Source organism: Mytilus trossulus, chromosome 7 (genome assembly GCF_036588685.1).
Source record: "Mytilus trossulus isolate FHL-02 chromosome 7, PNRI_Mtr1.1.1.hap1, whole genome shotgun sequence".
In the NCBI taxonomy this organism is placed as follows: Eukaryota; Metazoa; Mollusca; class Bivalvia; order Mytilida; family Mytilidae; genus Mytilus; species Mytilus trossulus.
Window position 1 is genome coordinate 14,185,600 of NC_086379.1, and position 15,797 is coordinate 14,201,396.

General features: G+C 31.6%; 1 protein-coding gene across 2 annotated transcripts in view; it reads right to left on the reverse strand.

Annotated features, from left to right (window-relative positions):
- The window catches only part of LOC134724665 (protein PFC0760c-like), a 24,213-nt gene continuing 8,416 nt past the window's right edge, over window positions 1-15,797 (reverse strand). The window contains exons 2-5 of one of the 2 annotated variants that reach the window (XM_063587824.1): window positions 7,860-8,306; window positions 6,493-6,534; window positions 5,341-5,416; window positions 1-4,598 (exon numbers count right to left, since the gene is read on the reverse strand). In XM_063587824.1, the coding sequence (XP_063443894.1) occupies window positions 3,158-4,598; window positions 5,341-5,416; window positions 6,493-6,534; window positions 7,860-8,055 (1,755 nt within the window). In that variant the 5' untranslated portion in view covers window positions 8,056-8,306 and the 3' untranslated portion in view covers window positions 1-3,157. Of the gene's footprint in view, window positions 4,599-5,340; window positions 5,420-6,492; window positions 6,535-7,859; window positions 8,307-15,797 lie in introns of both variants that reach the window. The other variant, XM_063587823.1, reaches the window with a different exon arrangement.

Genomic DNA, 15,797 nt, shown 5'->3' on the forward strand with positions numbered 1-15,797 from the left:
TGCGGAGCGCTTACAGTCTCAAGGAGACAAACTTTCATTTATTGATATTTACAATTTAATAAATGTAATCAAAATATATAATGTTACAACATACAACAAATAAACATAAATGCAAAATTTGAGAATACTGCATGTATGGTCCTCGTGTCGCAGACTAAGGTATATGAACAAAAATGAAAACAATACATCAAAGATTTTATGAGTCCGAAATGTTTTATTTCTGAATATAATATCATCAGAAAAGTTTAATGGCAAAAATTGGAAAGCAAGAGATGTGTACGAACCAGTCGATAACATATGTACAGCTCTATATGATGGGAATGTCACATTGATTAATTATATTACATATAACGACGGCCTCTGTAAATTTTGGTGAAATTTCGCAATGCAAAACAGATCTGCAAAATGTTATGTATGTTGGGCCACTGAATTTAACTGCATTTTTTTGCATTTTGACGAATGAACTTTAATGTTAGAAATATGTTTGCAATTAAATATTCAAATTTAAAATATACAGTTTCTCTGCAGCCAATTTTGTTTTAAAGTATTTTAAGCACCACGTCATTTTGTGTATATTGATAAAATCTAAAATTCGCGTACGTGAAACATTTTTCAAATATCAAATATGAATGACAAAGAAGAAAATAGTGTAAATATAAAAAAGAATACGTGGCATGATTGCAAATGAGACAACTCTCCAACAAGAAATTTAAAAAACCCACAGTAATTAACAACTATAGGTCACCGTATGGCCTTTAAGAACACTTTTATCTGTGTGCTGTGTTAACATGTTTAATAACATTTAATCTATATTTTAGTAAGCTAACTTCATTTTGTACTTTCAAACATAAATTATCTGTCATCGATATTTTTTTATTTATAACACTAATTTCGGTTACCAATTTCAACCTATCCTTCGAAACACAGTTATTGTCCTTTGATTTTCGTTGCTTATATAACACATAGAAATATAGTCCTGTGTTGACAGTGAAATACTTGCAATGGTTTTTTTTATAGCCTTTCCAAATTTATTTCTATATGTATTATTCGTCAATTAGCAATTCGGGGATACAATTTACACCGAAAGACAACTTGGGTTGTGGGTGATTAAGTTAAGTAGTGATTTGTCCAGATTTAAAAGGTTAGAAATTAGAATATCGGAAACTGTCAGAAGAAGAAACGAAGTTAATAGGACCCTCTTAACATGTCATTATGAGTTAAAGCTGATGATGTTTTCTGTAATGTTGATATAGTGTGTACCGAAAGTAGTACACCACACTGTATAATATCATTGATGAAGCGCAGGATTTTTTTTGTGTTGATTTTCATTCATTGTCTAAAAAAAAATGCACAAGGAAATAACAGAGTTCTTGGACCTGTCACTTGTCAAAGGGAAACAACCTAAGTGTAAATTGTGTAAAGTAGAATCAAATCAATGAAAATTTAAATAGAATACTTTGGTAAAAATATATAATAAAACCCTGGCGTGACTTTTTACCCCAATATACTACAACATACCCCAATATACCTCAAAAACAGTTTCAACAATCTTATATTTGGGTATATTGGTAAAATTTTAACAAGTTACGAGAAAACAACTGATTTAAAATCAAATATATATTTATAAAATAAAGTATTTTTGGTTTTAAAATAACCTGGAAATACCTAAAGTAATATTAGTATTCAAACATATTATGTTTAATGTATATTGGTGTAAAAAGTCTCACCCGTAAAACCCGGTTGTTTCACTCAATATGCATCTTTATCACTGAACCAGTATATATATTTGTTTAGGGGCCAGATGAAGGACGCCTCCGAAAACAATTAAAGATAACATTTATAGGAAAACACGTGTTGTTTTGTTTACGTTGTCATTTATTTAATTTTCATGACTTTTTGAATGAAAGTACGTTTTATTAAAGCTAAATCCTAACGAACATAGTAATTCTTTCAAGGTATTTAAATATTTCGTATGGATAAATGTTGGAAAGTCCTCAATTCTCGCTTAGAAATAAGTAAACAAACCTACACGTGTTTTTCTACATGAGTTATCTGTTCTTGTTTTTCGTAGGCGTTCCTCACCTCCAACATCGAGGATATTTGGATTATCGTTTCTTTATTTTCGTGACGTCACGACGAGATTCAATATAGCTGAACAAAATAGGCGGAGAATGTATACAAATGGAAATAATTATATAATAGTGTTAAGGAAATGACTATTCAAACATAAATAGGTACATCATGTCCTAGAAAAATATCTAACGAAACGAACTAAATATATTGAAAAGCTTTGCATGGATTATAAACAATAAATGTTTGAGAAATAAGTGCGACCTGAACCTGTGTCGCAATACCGAACGTTTTGAAATAGGAAAAATCCGTATCTCTATGGTCCGCAAATAGTCAAAAAATAACACAAGGACCTAAGAGCTACGGTTCCGCAGCTATCGAATCACATTAAATGACATACTCTTGAAATGTTATATGATATTATTAACTACTTAAATAAATAGAAACTTACATATAGCGGTGAAGGAAAGTTTTTTAACGTTGTTTTTTTTATTATTATTATCTGTTCAAAAAAAAGAATCAATAGATAACGCTGCATTAGACAGTTTTATAAAACTGTGAAAAGTTGTAGGAATGCATTTAATATTACTTTCAAACAAATCTTACGGTAAACTGACAAGTTTTTATCAGCTCAGAACATATACGATGACGAAGGGATGTAGTTTTGACAAATCAGACAATTGAACATAGTATGAGGATGCATGTTCGACCAAATATTACGGTAAACTGACAAGTTTTTATCAGCTCAGAACATATACGATGGCGAAGGGATGTAGTTTTGACAAATCAGACAATTGAACATAGTATGAGGATGCATGTTCGACCCCAAAAGCTTATTCAATTCTTTTTAATTTGAGGGGGTTGATCAATGACCCAGTGTTGAAATCCATAAAATTGTCGATGCACACAATCAATCAATTATTTTTAATCTGACGTCATAAATCATTGGCGCATGATGTTCCACACGTCTTAGTGGTGTAATACATTTTCTCACAAAAAAAAAACATAAGAAGGAAAATACACAAAGAGAAAGTAGAAAAAGAAGAGAACAAAGAAAAATTATTATATCAGGTGATGAAATAAAATATTAGCAGTTGTCCGGTAGCTCTACTAAATCGTAATCCTCCCTTTCAGTAGGTAATTCACAGTGGTCATAATTGTCACCGGTAGACGGTCGGATGAAAAACCTTTTCTTCTCACTTTCATGATGAGTCACATCGTAATCACTATCTTTGGTTGAATCATATATGTCATCAGAAGTTTTCTCATGTGAGATTGTACTCGTCGCACAGTCGTAAGTATCATCTTCCGAGTTTTCGTGAGTCGTTGTATTGTTATCCATTTCATTATTATGATATATGACATCACCATCATCATCTTCTTGCTCGTTATAATAAATGGCGTCTTCAGAAAATGTTTCTGATTTTATAGGAGTTTCCTTGGAATCCTCGTAGTGATCTTCTGCTACTATATTTAGATTTACAAGTGAAATCTCGGTTTCATTTTTCGTCTTTTCCACGTCCTTTTCGTCGGCTTCAATGGGTACGGCAAAATCGTATACGTCTTCAGTGTCTTTTTTCTCAACTGCAGATCGGAGTGCTTCAATACATAACTCGCTACTTACTGCTTTTATTGAATTTGATGAAGATGCCGAATAAGCGTTCGCATATACTTCATCGTCGTCTTCTATACCTTCGTCGCCATTTGTCTTTTCACTTTCCTTAGATTCTTCAACCTTCAGATTTTCAGAGTTCTGTTCTATTTTGTGTTTATCTTCGGTACCAAATCTGTTCTTTTGTTTTATTGAATCTGACGTAGAAACAGAATAAGCGTTAACGTAGACTTCATCATCGTCTTGTATATCTTCATCGCCATTTGTTTTATCACTTTCTTTTGATTCTTTAACCTTCTTGTTTTCAGTACTAAAATTGTTTACTGCTTTTATGGACTCGGATAAAGGTGCAGAATAAGCGTTAGCGTAGACTTCATCGTCGTCTTCTATGTCTTCATCGCCATTTTTCTTATCATTCTCATTTGTTTCAATAACCTCTCTATTTTCGAAGTTCTGTTTTGATTTGTCCTTGGTTTCATAATGAACAACGGAAGGGCTGTCATTTTCCGTTTTTTTACCACGTTTTACGGACTTCGTATACACGTGCTCCACGTCTCCGTCATGTTTTTTATCATTTCCTTCAATTTTCGCTGAGGCTTTCGGCTTAAAAGTTACAACTTTTTCGTCTAGGTTTACTTCAATTCCGGAATCGCTAGCTCTACTATCATTTTCTTCTTTTTCGGAAGTTATGTCGCCTCCGTTCTGCTTCCTGTTTATTAAGTCTTCACTACTACCATTGTCCTTCCTTTTGGACATGAATGTCTCCTCATCAATCATATGATAGTTTTGATTTCCATCTGATATTCTTTGAAGATCGTTGTTGGACATCTTTGATTCACGATTGTCAGCAAAAGCCATACTTTCTGTAAAAGCTCTACTTTTGACCTCGTACCGTTTACCGAGAGATTTGTCGGTCCTACAAATATAAGGAAAACATTTCTATCAAACTTAAAATTTACAGCCGATGTCATTAAGTTTGTAGGCAAAGGTAAAATCTTTGGTCAGCTTGCTTGCTAGCTGAACCGTGAAGTCATTATTAGGTACGGTAAACTATCCTCCTTTAAGAGTAGACTAGTCCGATGGATAACCAATCTGTTAATCTGTTGGAATAGGCCTCTTCGAAAGGAGATTAGTATACCTGACTTAATAATTACATCACAGATCAGCTAACAAGCAATCTAACCAAATGTATTACCTCTACCTTCACACCCAATTAAATCGGCTGTAAACGTTAGAACAATATATACCTGCTGATAGATATAAAGAACAAGAAAGAAATTTGAAGTATATCTTTTTATTTTCATAATCGAAATTGTCTGTTAATTGGTTCAGGCTAGTGTTTATCCTCTATATCAATCAACTTGAAAATAAGAATATGTTCGCAAGTTTAAACTGTTTTTGTCGGTGTTTGGAAGTATAAAAGTATTTCGCTTTAACAATTTTCAATGATGTTGATCACGTTTTACTTGGAAACGGTTGTATCATCAGCAGACACATTTACTTCCTTTATTATTTCTTTTTGTATTCTAAAATAAGTTTATTGTAACAATTTAAACATAATATTTTCTACAGCTACATGTACGTCGGATGGCATCTATCGTTTCTTACATCCATTGATTATGCAATGTTTGAAAAGTGAAGGATATGTATATACTTACTTCTTCTTGCACAAAATAATAGCTATGATAATCAAACAAACAACAACTACACCACTCACAGCACCGGCTATGCTTGCTACTGAAATATAGATAAATATGAATATAAAAAGGTATGATTGCCAATAAGACTTTGATCCAACAAAGTCAAAATAAAGTGGTTGTTAGTAATTATAGGAAATCGTACAGTCTATAACAATGAAGCAACATACTGTATAGTCGGCTATAAAAGGACCCGACATTTAAAATATGAAATAATTCAATTGAGAAACATAATGGTCTAATATATATTTTAAAATAGACTACAATGTCCAAAGAAATAGTAAATTAAAATTGGGGGAAAATATTGAAAAATACTTGTCCATTCTCTCCTGGTTATGTTCAGATTCATCATTAAATTTCACTGTTACAACGTAATACTATATCAATCGCTACATTTCTTTCTGTTTTTGTTTTGGTCGCTGTATGATTGAAGTATCATCTTTTTTCATTCATATATATCAGACAAATATTTGAGAAAACTTTTTTCATTCCAAATTATACTTTATTATGCCTGACTTTTTGTTACATTGTAGGTGCAAATTAAACTCCGAACATTAATTCATGTTGCCATACTACATGTATCATCTCACATCTATCTTTCAAATTTATTATATATTTAATCAATTTAAGTGGAAGCAAAAAAGTGAATTACATTTCATCATAAAAAAGAGCTCTCCGTGAAAAAGTTACTACAGTGCGGGCGTTCTATAGAATTCGTCTTTTTTGTATTTTTTTCTTTTTACAATAAAGAGCTTCTTTTTTCAGAGACAATTCTAACAAAATATTGGTAAATTTGATAAATCAAATTGTCTTATTACACATTTTTACACAAAGGTTTCGATTCTTTTCAGGACAAAATGGACTATTGCACTTTCAAGGTAGATGTGATTTTTTTTTCTTCAAAATTTAAAATTTCGGAACTTAATCCATAATACAGGACTTACTTTATGTATTTTATGATAATTGCATGATAACTTAATTGTTATCGTTTTGAACATGCATGTGGGAAATATAGTTATGTACTTTGAAATTAAACTAACAACAATGAAGCAATCTGTTATTTTGAGTTATTTTCATGATAGTATTACAATTGTATTAATATTCTATAATTACCTATTTCTGACGACAATGCTTCCGGTTTAATCATTTTTGTGTCTGCGTAAGAAAAAACAAATAATGAAAACGGTAATCAAAATCATATCGAATAAGATAAATTTATCACTGAAATATATTTCCAGTAACAATTTCACAAATCAAACATCCTTGTATGTGTGTGTAAACTATACCCGATACGATATCCAAATGATTTCCATACTTTACACGTCAGATGCGTATTTAGGGAGGACTTCGAGGGGAAACATGAAGCAGGCCTTACACGTGTTAGGCAGTCAGTGGGCACCCACTTATACAAATTTCTCGATCCAATATAAATACTAGAATTAATGGTTTTCAAGATAAAAGAAAATCTGATATAAAGTTGGTAAAAAATTGTTTACATGTAGGCCAGAAATCTCTCCAGTCGACATTTGAAATTTCCTGATCCAAATACAAAAATACAAGGTAGATACCAGCCACGTGACAATCACTATGGGCTGGTTCATTTGGTTTTTTTTTTTATCTTGTATCGATGGTTTAAAAAAAATAACAAATACTAGAAACTTTAAAAAAAAATATATAATAAGATATATATTGATTGCATTTGATAATTATTTTTAAGTTGTCGCATGCATAGATTCACAGCCAAAGGATTTGTTTCAGTGAACGTATGCATACACATGAATGGACAGGGATGTTCAAATACACAGCTAAGGGATGCATAAATACACACAAGAACACTAAACATTGTCTATCAAATCCCCCTTTTTAAATAAGTCAATTACAAGGAAAAGTATGCTTAAATGGAATATCTTGAAACTTCATTTTAACAGTTAAAACGCTAATTTAAATGACGCTCAGTTAGTTGGCCATTCTTGCTAAAGTGATCGTTTGAAGGATGTTTCAAATGGTTACCAAAGTTTATCATATATGATTATTCGTATTTGACAATTTTGAAATACCTTGAGATTGATGAGCTTTTAGTTAATTCCTTCTTATTGCACAACCATGTATAACCGATTGGCATTGGCTATATGTATTCCCTTTGTCATTAAGATTGTTTAATTCTTTTATGATACTTAGGAGTTTTTCTTTTTTTTTCGTCCCTTTCCCACCTTCATCTAGTACATGATAAGCATTTATTGATGTCACAGTGTTTGTTTTATTTAGAAATTTCAATCAATCTACTTTTAGAGTTCCAATTGTCATGATTGTAGTATCCTTTGTGAAGTAAAATAATTGTCCTTAGACATCATATCCTTTCCGCTCCCTCGTTTCAACATTCAATGAAGGGTGACATAAATGTTAAAACCTTATTTAGCATTTTTTAACTGTTCTTTATTATCATAACCGACATGCCTATGTATACTGTACATCATACATACCATTTGAAGAACCGGTTATGATTTGAGTTGTTGTGGCATTAATGAAGGTTGTCACATTGTCTTGCATAAAGGTAGTTGTTGCATTAATAACGGTAGTCACATTGTCATCCTTCATGGTTGAGTTCACAGGTATGGTAACCTCTGTCGTGACATTTGCTGTTGTGTTATGGGGCATCATTGATATTGTAGTATCCATAATTACTGTATTTGTATCAGTTCTTGTGATGTTAGAATCTGTTACGTTTGGGTTTGAAACGGTGATAGTATCGATTGAAGTAGAATTTTCTGTAGCATTTACAGATGTTAGATTTTGATTGGTTGTTGTGGAGGTTACGTTTAAAGTTGTGTTCTGTTGAGTTGTAGTAGTGGCGAGTATTGACGTCGATGTCACGCTCGTTGTCGTCGCATTCGTAGCTCCCTGTGTGCTTGTAACTCCATAAACACAAACTAATGAGAAAACAAATTTTAATTAATTATAGTTTTGGGGTAATTTTAGATAGATACGCACCATTCGGATATTTCAGATGAAAAGTCAAAATATTTGTATCCACGCTCACCATCAATAAAAACTTAAATTTAATTAGAGATGATAAAATATTAATAAAAAGATAAAAGCGATGGATCATAAAGAAGATAACATTTCGAAGTTTCCGTATAAAGATTATTAGATGATAATTTAAGATTCTCAACAGGAACTACATTATCAAAAGTTAACATGATCGCTTTCACCTTCCTATAAAACAAATATTTACGACCGAGGCACACAGTAATATGATTGGAGAGGATGTTTTTTTTTTACCCAATTTTTTCACATAGTTGAGTTTGATTATAACATTTTTTAAATGCATTCATATTTTTCACTTGTACCACATGTTTTAGACATAATTCCAGAACGAGATTTCAACGAGACTGAACGAGACTGAAATGTCAGAAGAATACATCCTTAATATTTTGATATATGTGTTGAGATATGAATATCGGTGAGCCAATAATGCATTTGAAAAATCATCGGCCTTCGTCGAGTAACTTTTTAAAACACATACTATGTATCATGTAAAGTAGAGGGAATTTTCATTTCTGTATTGTCTAATTTTTTGGCCATTTTGTCTTTTCTTATATTTATTTTTTTTATTATTGTATATTTTATTTTTATTTTTGTGCCCATTTTTCCCTCTTCATAATTAAGCACCTCACTTTTCTTTATTACCCTTTTCTTTCTTTTTTCCTATTTTTAAAGTGCCAGTCTGCTTAAGAATCAGGCAGTGGTGAAAACATGACCAAAAAAAACCCACCCAATTTGACATTGATTTCAGTTCATAAAATGTAGTTATGCACAAAAATAACATTCATTTCCGTTTACTGTTCTGGTAATAGAAGATACAATTCGGTTGAAATGCACTAGAAATTAACGAATAAGGGAAGATAACTTTGTAATTTGCTATCATTCTAACCAATGTTATTTAATATTACCAGACACACACAAACGAAAGACCAATTATTTTTAACTCAGGATGATAGTTAGTATTGAATAGCATGATTAGCTCGGTGGGTTTTTTCTGACCATGTTTTGATTTCTACCTAAATTGCCTGATTCTTACAAAGACTGGCACTTAACGAACAAATTGTCGTATACAGTTGTTTGTCTATTAGTCCGTCCCTTCCATCGTCTGTCCATCCGTCATCAACACTTTGGACAATCACTATTTTTATAACACGTTCACCAATTATTTTTTTTTCATATTTCACGTTAAACATTCCTAGTTATGGAATTTTACTTCTCTTTTTGTCACACAGTCAGCTTGGACGGTTACAGAGGTTGAAGGCCTTCTTAATATTATTATTTTAGTTTCCCCTGTCTATTGTTTTCAACAAACAAATAGATTCAAGTTACTGATATCAGTGTAAACTACTTGTTTTAAGTACAATCGAATGTGTACTGAATCAATTCAGTCTCGAAACAGTTGGTTTTATCTAAAAATAAGAATAAAATCGAAAATGTATAGGAAGAGGAAGCTTTTGTATTTTCCATCTATTCTGAAATTGACAGTTTATGTTACTGAAGTGTTCTCTTCTTATGTTTTACAACATTTTGTTGATTTTTTTAACATGTCACACAAGTCGAAATTTTTAAATTGAGCTAAAACTGTAATTAATACTAACTGTAAACAATTGAAAAAAAACATAAGAAGAGAAGTTAATGTGTTCGATGTATAAGAAGTCAGATAAATGTACACTGGATGTTTATTCTCATAATTTATACTATCAAAATTATCTGTACGAGCTTAATAAAAAAAAATGAAATTGAAAAGCGCATAAAAGCTCATCTAATAATATGGTTATATTTACAAATTAACTGTTTACAAAATTTAGAATTTTTGAAACACTAAGGATTTTCTACTTCAGGTATAGATTACCTTAGCTGGATTTGGCAAAACTTTTAGGAATTTTGGTCCTCAATGCTCTTCAACTTCGTACTTTATTTACCCTTTTAAACTTTTTCGGATTCGAGCGCCACTAATGAGTCTTTTGTAGACGAAACGCGCGTCTGGCGTATATACAAAATTTAGTCCTGGTATCTATGATGAGTTTATTATCTAAGCAACATTTTGTAAAAAGACGACACTATCTTAAGAACAAAATTAAGTGGAAGAAAAATATAATAATAGCACGAATACAAAGGTATTTCCTTTAGTGGTGATTGTAATCAATTGTCATTTTTGCAATGTTATTACAATTAAATTAATTTGACAATTTTTTCTTTTATCTATTATCGTGATAAGTGGGAAAAAAAATTTAAATTTGAAACAAAGCATTGTTTTCACATATCAATTACCCTTATCCCCCTCCCCGAAATTCAAATACATGTAGTTACTATATATATATATATGTTACAGTGAATTTGTATAATCAGGAATTATGTAGAATCCCTGATTATTCAGGGAATATGTAGAATCACTAAAATCATTAGTAATTATATATAATCCCTGAAAATAACCAGTGATTTTACATAATCACTGAACATTTTAATAATTATTCTACAAATTCCCTAATATGATTTCAGGGATTATGAATAATTTAATGGTCCTTTGTTTAATAAACAAAATTAATATAGACAAATTATAATTTTAAGTTTTTTTTTCATTTTCCTTGCCAGATGAAATAATTTAGCTTTTAAACACATAGGATGATCTAAAAGATATAATCAACAAAAGGTTAAGAGATATAGTTGAAGACTTCAAAATCAAAAATATTAACCGTCCCTTATAACTATAGCTTTACATGTATTGTTTGTTTATCAAAAGCCATCTTCAAATGGATATTCATGCTCTATTTGTAAATCCACGTGATACATGTAAAGCAAATGGTGAAGTAGATTATGGAACAACTGTTTTGTGTGGTTTGTTTGTTCAAAGAACAATTTGCAAGAAATTCAAACTGTGAGAACTTAGGCATCTAAATGTAAAGATAAACAGGCAGAACTTGGGATTAAAATAGAACAAACTTTAAGAGGAAGCTTGCATATTCTCATATCAATTCAAAAGGATAAAAAAAAAGGGAAACCCAAAAAACATAATGGCAATTCTTTAAAAAAAAAGGGTCTAAAAAAGGATATTGCCTGACCACAAGACAATGGTATCTTTATCTTTCTTGCTCGAACCAGTTCAAGGTTGCAAATTTTCATTTTTTTTTTCATTATTATTTTTTGTGGGGGGGTGTACCTTCGCATGTGTTTACTGAACTTTTTATTTCTCTTAGGCGTGTTGTTGAAATCTAATTCGATATGCGCAGGAGAAGGATTTTTAAAATGTGGATACTGTGGTAAAAACAGATGTGAAGCATATTATTTTAATATATTGTGTTTAACATCTTAATATGGTGTGCCTAACTTTAAAAAAAAATGGGTTTATCATTTCTATATATTGTTATAATTTTGTTACTTTATTATGATGTTTTTATGTGATTTTATAGAATAAATTATTTTATTTTTATTAACTTTCTTTATAAATACAACTATTTCTTCATTTCAGTTATTATGTAGAATCCCTGACGTTTTTTCTAGTGATTAAACATAATCTCTGAAAATTTCAGGGATTCTACATAATCATTAAACTAGCCAGTGGTTCTACATAATCCCTGAACATTTCAGGGATTCTACATAATCACTGATTATACAAATTCACTGTAACATATATACTATATTAGTTGTTTGGCTTTGAACTAGCTGTCAGATAACTACGAGTACTCTCAGATCTGTTCATTGTCTTTTTGTGTCGGGATGTATAAATACCCGGCCACGTCCACTTGTTTGTTTTGTCTTTCTGAGGAGTTAAGCCTTTTTCAACTGATTTTTATAGTTCGTTCTTATGTTGTTCTGTTATACCACTGTCCCAGGTTAGGGGGAGGGTTAGAATCCCGCTAACATGTTTAACCCCGCCACATTATTTATGTATGTGCCTGTCCCAAGTCAGGAGCCTGTAATTCAGTGGTTGTCGTTTGTTTATGTGTTACAAATTTGTTTTTCGTTCAATTTTTTTTTAAAATAAGGCCGTTAGTTTTCTCGTTTAAATTGTTTTACATTGTCTTATCCGGACCTTTTATAGATGACTATGCGGTATGGGCTTTGTTCATTGTTGAAGGCCGTACGGTGACCTATAGTTGTTAATGTGAATAGTTGTCTCATTGGCAATCATACCACATCTTCTTTTTTTGTATAGTGCATGATTACGGCAGCCATGTGTATTAATATGCTAGGATATCATAAAGTGATCCTAAAAGTAACAATGATCTTAAGACTATCCTTGAACAGCTTATAAGTAGTCCTAAAGTTGGGAACAACATTATGACATTCAGTGAAGATTACTTTTAACCTCTCATCAAATCTGTCAGAATTTGTCAGGAGAACTGTTCTAAGAGAGTATAAAGAACTGTCATCCTACACCTGATCCTGACAGTTCTACCCTGCTAGAACAATTTTAGACAGGTTAATGACTAAAACAGTGCTATGGCTAGAACAGTTCTACGGCTAGAACGGTTCTACGACTAGAACAGTTCTACGTCTAGAATTGATGTAGTCAGTTCTATCCTAGAATTGATGTAGTCAGTTCTATCCTAGAATTGTTGTAGTCAGTTTTATCCTGAGAACAGTTTTAAGAACTATTTTTCTTAAAAGTCAAAAGAATATAATATACATGTATATTAAACAAAATTGCGTGTGGCTTTATCAACGATGATAATAACACTGCGGAATGGTGGTCGGTGATATGCTCTAACTGCAGAAACGTCATTTAGAACTGTTCTACAATCCTGACAAGCTGGGTCAATTCTACGAATAGAACAGTTTTAAACAAATCTGCTGACAGTTCTACGTTTATAACTGATATAGTCAGATCTGCTGGCAGTTAGTTCTAAGGTTATAATTGATTTTGGTCAGTTCTGTTCGCAGTTCTACGCCGACTAGAACTGATTTTGACAGTTCTACCTAGAACAGTTTTAGACAATTGTACCCTAGAACTATCCTGACAATTCTACCTTGAATTGATTTAGTCTAGTTCTCCAACATACATGTATATTATTAACTCTCTTAATTGAAACTTATAATGAACATTGACATCAGCTCATGCCAGAGACATATATGTATGCACACAGAGATCGGCAACTCTGTTAAATCACGTTAAATATCGCGGCCCGGAATGAAAATCTCGACGGTAATTACTGTACGGATCGGGGACAAATTACCCTCGATAGCTAACCAAGAAAAACAATGGGAAAACGTATCTCAGATCAAATAATTTCTTCTAAAAAGCTACTTTGAAAATCGTTGAAATTATTTTGTGTATAATGTATGTCTCTTCTCTTGCTAAATATTTTGATGAAACAAGGCCAGTAAATTGCAGTTAACCTTTTATAATACAACTGGCCTCACAGTACACCATCAAAACTGTCTGTAAAAATAACAAGATAAACACGTTTAAACTGACAGGAGAATCCAGCGGTTAAACAAGATTTTATGATTATTTTTTTTATTATTATTTCTAGGACGACAGAACTATAGACATCAATGAATTGTAATTATACATTGATTTAACAGCACTATCAAACATGGGTTGAAACATTTACTAATTATTTCCCTATTTTGTTACGATTAAAAATAAACCGTAAAAGAAAAGAAAAAAAATAAAGATAAACAGCTAAACATTTATTGAAAGATTATCGCACTCTTAATGTAGATATTTTAGATATATAACTATTTAAACTTCAACAATGACACCATGAAATATAAGCAAATACACACATCGTTCACTAACTTCCTCATTCCGCTTAGAGTGTGTATAAATATAAAGAAGTTATACTTAAAAATACTTTAAAACGGACGTATACGCCTTCGATACATTATATAACTTCGTGGTCGGCACACTCTTATTTAAGTGTTCTTTAGGTGTCACAGTTACACCTTTTAAAATTTATTATGCTAGTGTTTATTATTAACAAAGATTACCCGACTTTGCCATATGTATATTTTTTACTTTCAAGTACATATATAAAAACAGCTGATTTATTTGTAGAAGTTGAAGGCAATTAGCTATATTAGATGGAACATAACTATAATGTATATCGTCTTTGATCCTGTTCACACCATGCAATTAGGTTGACCCCTCCCACCCGAAAAAGTTGTTTAAATAAATAAATCAGGTAAAAACACACCAAAGACTTTTATATGTCATTAACACAGTTATCTTTAAATGTTGCATCTTTTGTTACTGAATTCATGCATGCATTACTTGAATACACATAAACATTTTTAATAGTTGTCAAATTGAATGACTTTAATAATGTGTATTGTTAAGTTTAGAACCTTATAAGGTACTGTAACAATAATAAAGACAATGAGAGATATGATAATGCCAACGAAACTACTATCCATATGACAACAGATTCAAGAAAGAGCTGCGCTTTAGCGCATGATACGCCCGTTGCTCTTTTAACTTGTCTTTTATGCTTTAAATGAATTTAAATGATCAACTAGAAATAGTGTGAGCCCTGTCACCCCCCCCCCCCTCCCAAATAATAAATAAAAATGCACAAAAAAATTGGCACTATTAAGGTCAATAGATATAAACAATTTATCAAAGTTGCATAAAAAATTCTGAAAGTGTTAGTTATAATTGTCCCAAAATTGGATATTCCTTCCTTTTTTAAGCATAAAAATTCATAACACGGAAATGTAAAATCTGAAATTTATAAAAATTGAAAGGGAGCTTACATCAATAGATATAAACAATTCACCAAAGTTTCATGGACATTAGTGAAAGCCTTCTTGAGTTATTGTCCGTAGTGTTAAAAATCCCCCTTTTTTTATGAATAAAGCCCCATAAATCCAAAACTTACAATCTGAAATTTATAAAAATTGAAAGGGAGCTTACATCAATAGATATAAATAATTCACCAAAGTTTCATGGACATTAGTGAAAGCCTTTTTGAGTTATTGTCCGAAGTGTTAAAAATCCCCCTTTTTTTATGAATAAAGCCCCATAAATCCAAAACTTACAATCTGAAATTTATAAAAATTGAAAGGGAGCTTACATCAATAGATATAAATAATTCACCAAAGTTTCATGGACATTGGTGAAAGCCTTTTTGAGTTATTATGCGAAGTGTTAAAAGTCCCCCCCTTTTTTTATAAATAAAGCCCCATAAATCCAAAACTTAAAATCTGAAATTTAAAAAAAACGAAAGGGAGCTTACGTCAATAAAAATAAACAATTCACTCAAGTTTCATGGAAATTGGTGAAGGTGTTTTTGAGTTATTGTCCGAAGTCTGGACGACGGACGGACTGACTAACGGACTGATGGACGGTACGACGGACAGACGGACGGACAACGGTATACCATAATACGTCCCGTCTAAAAGACGACGGGCGTATAACAACAAGGATGTAA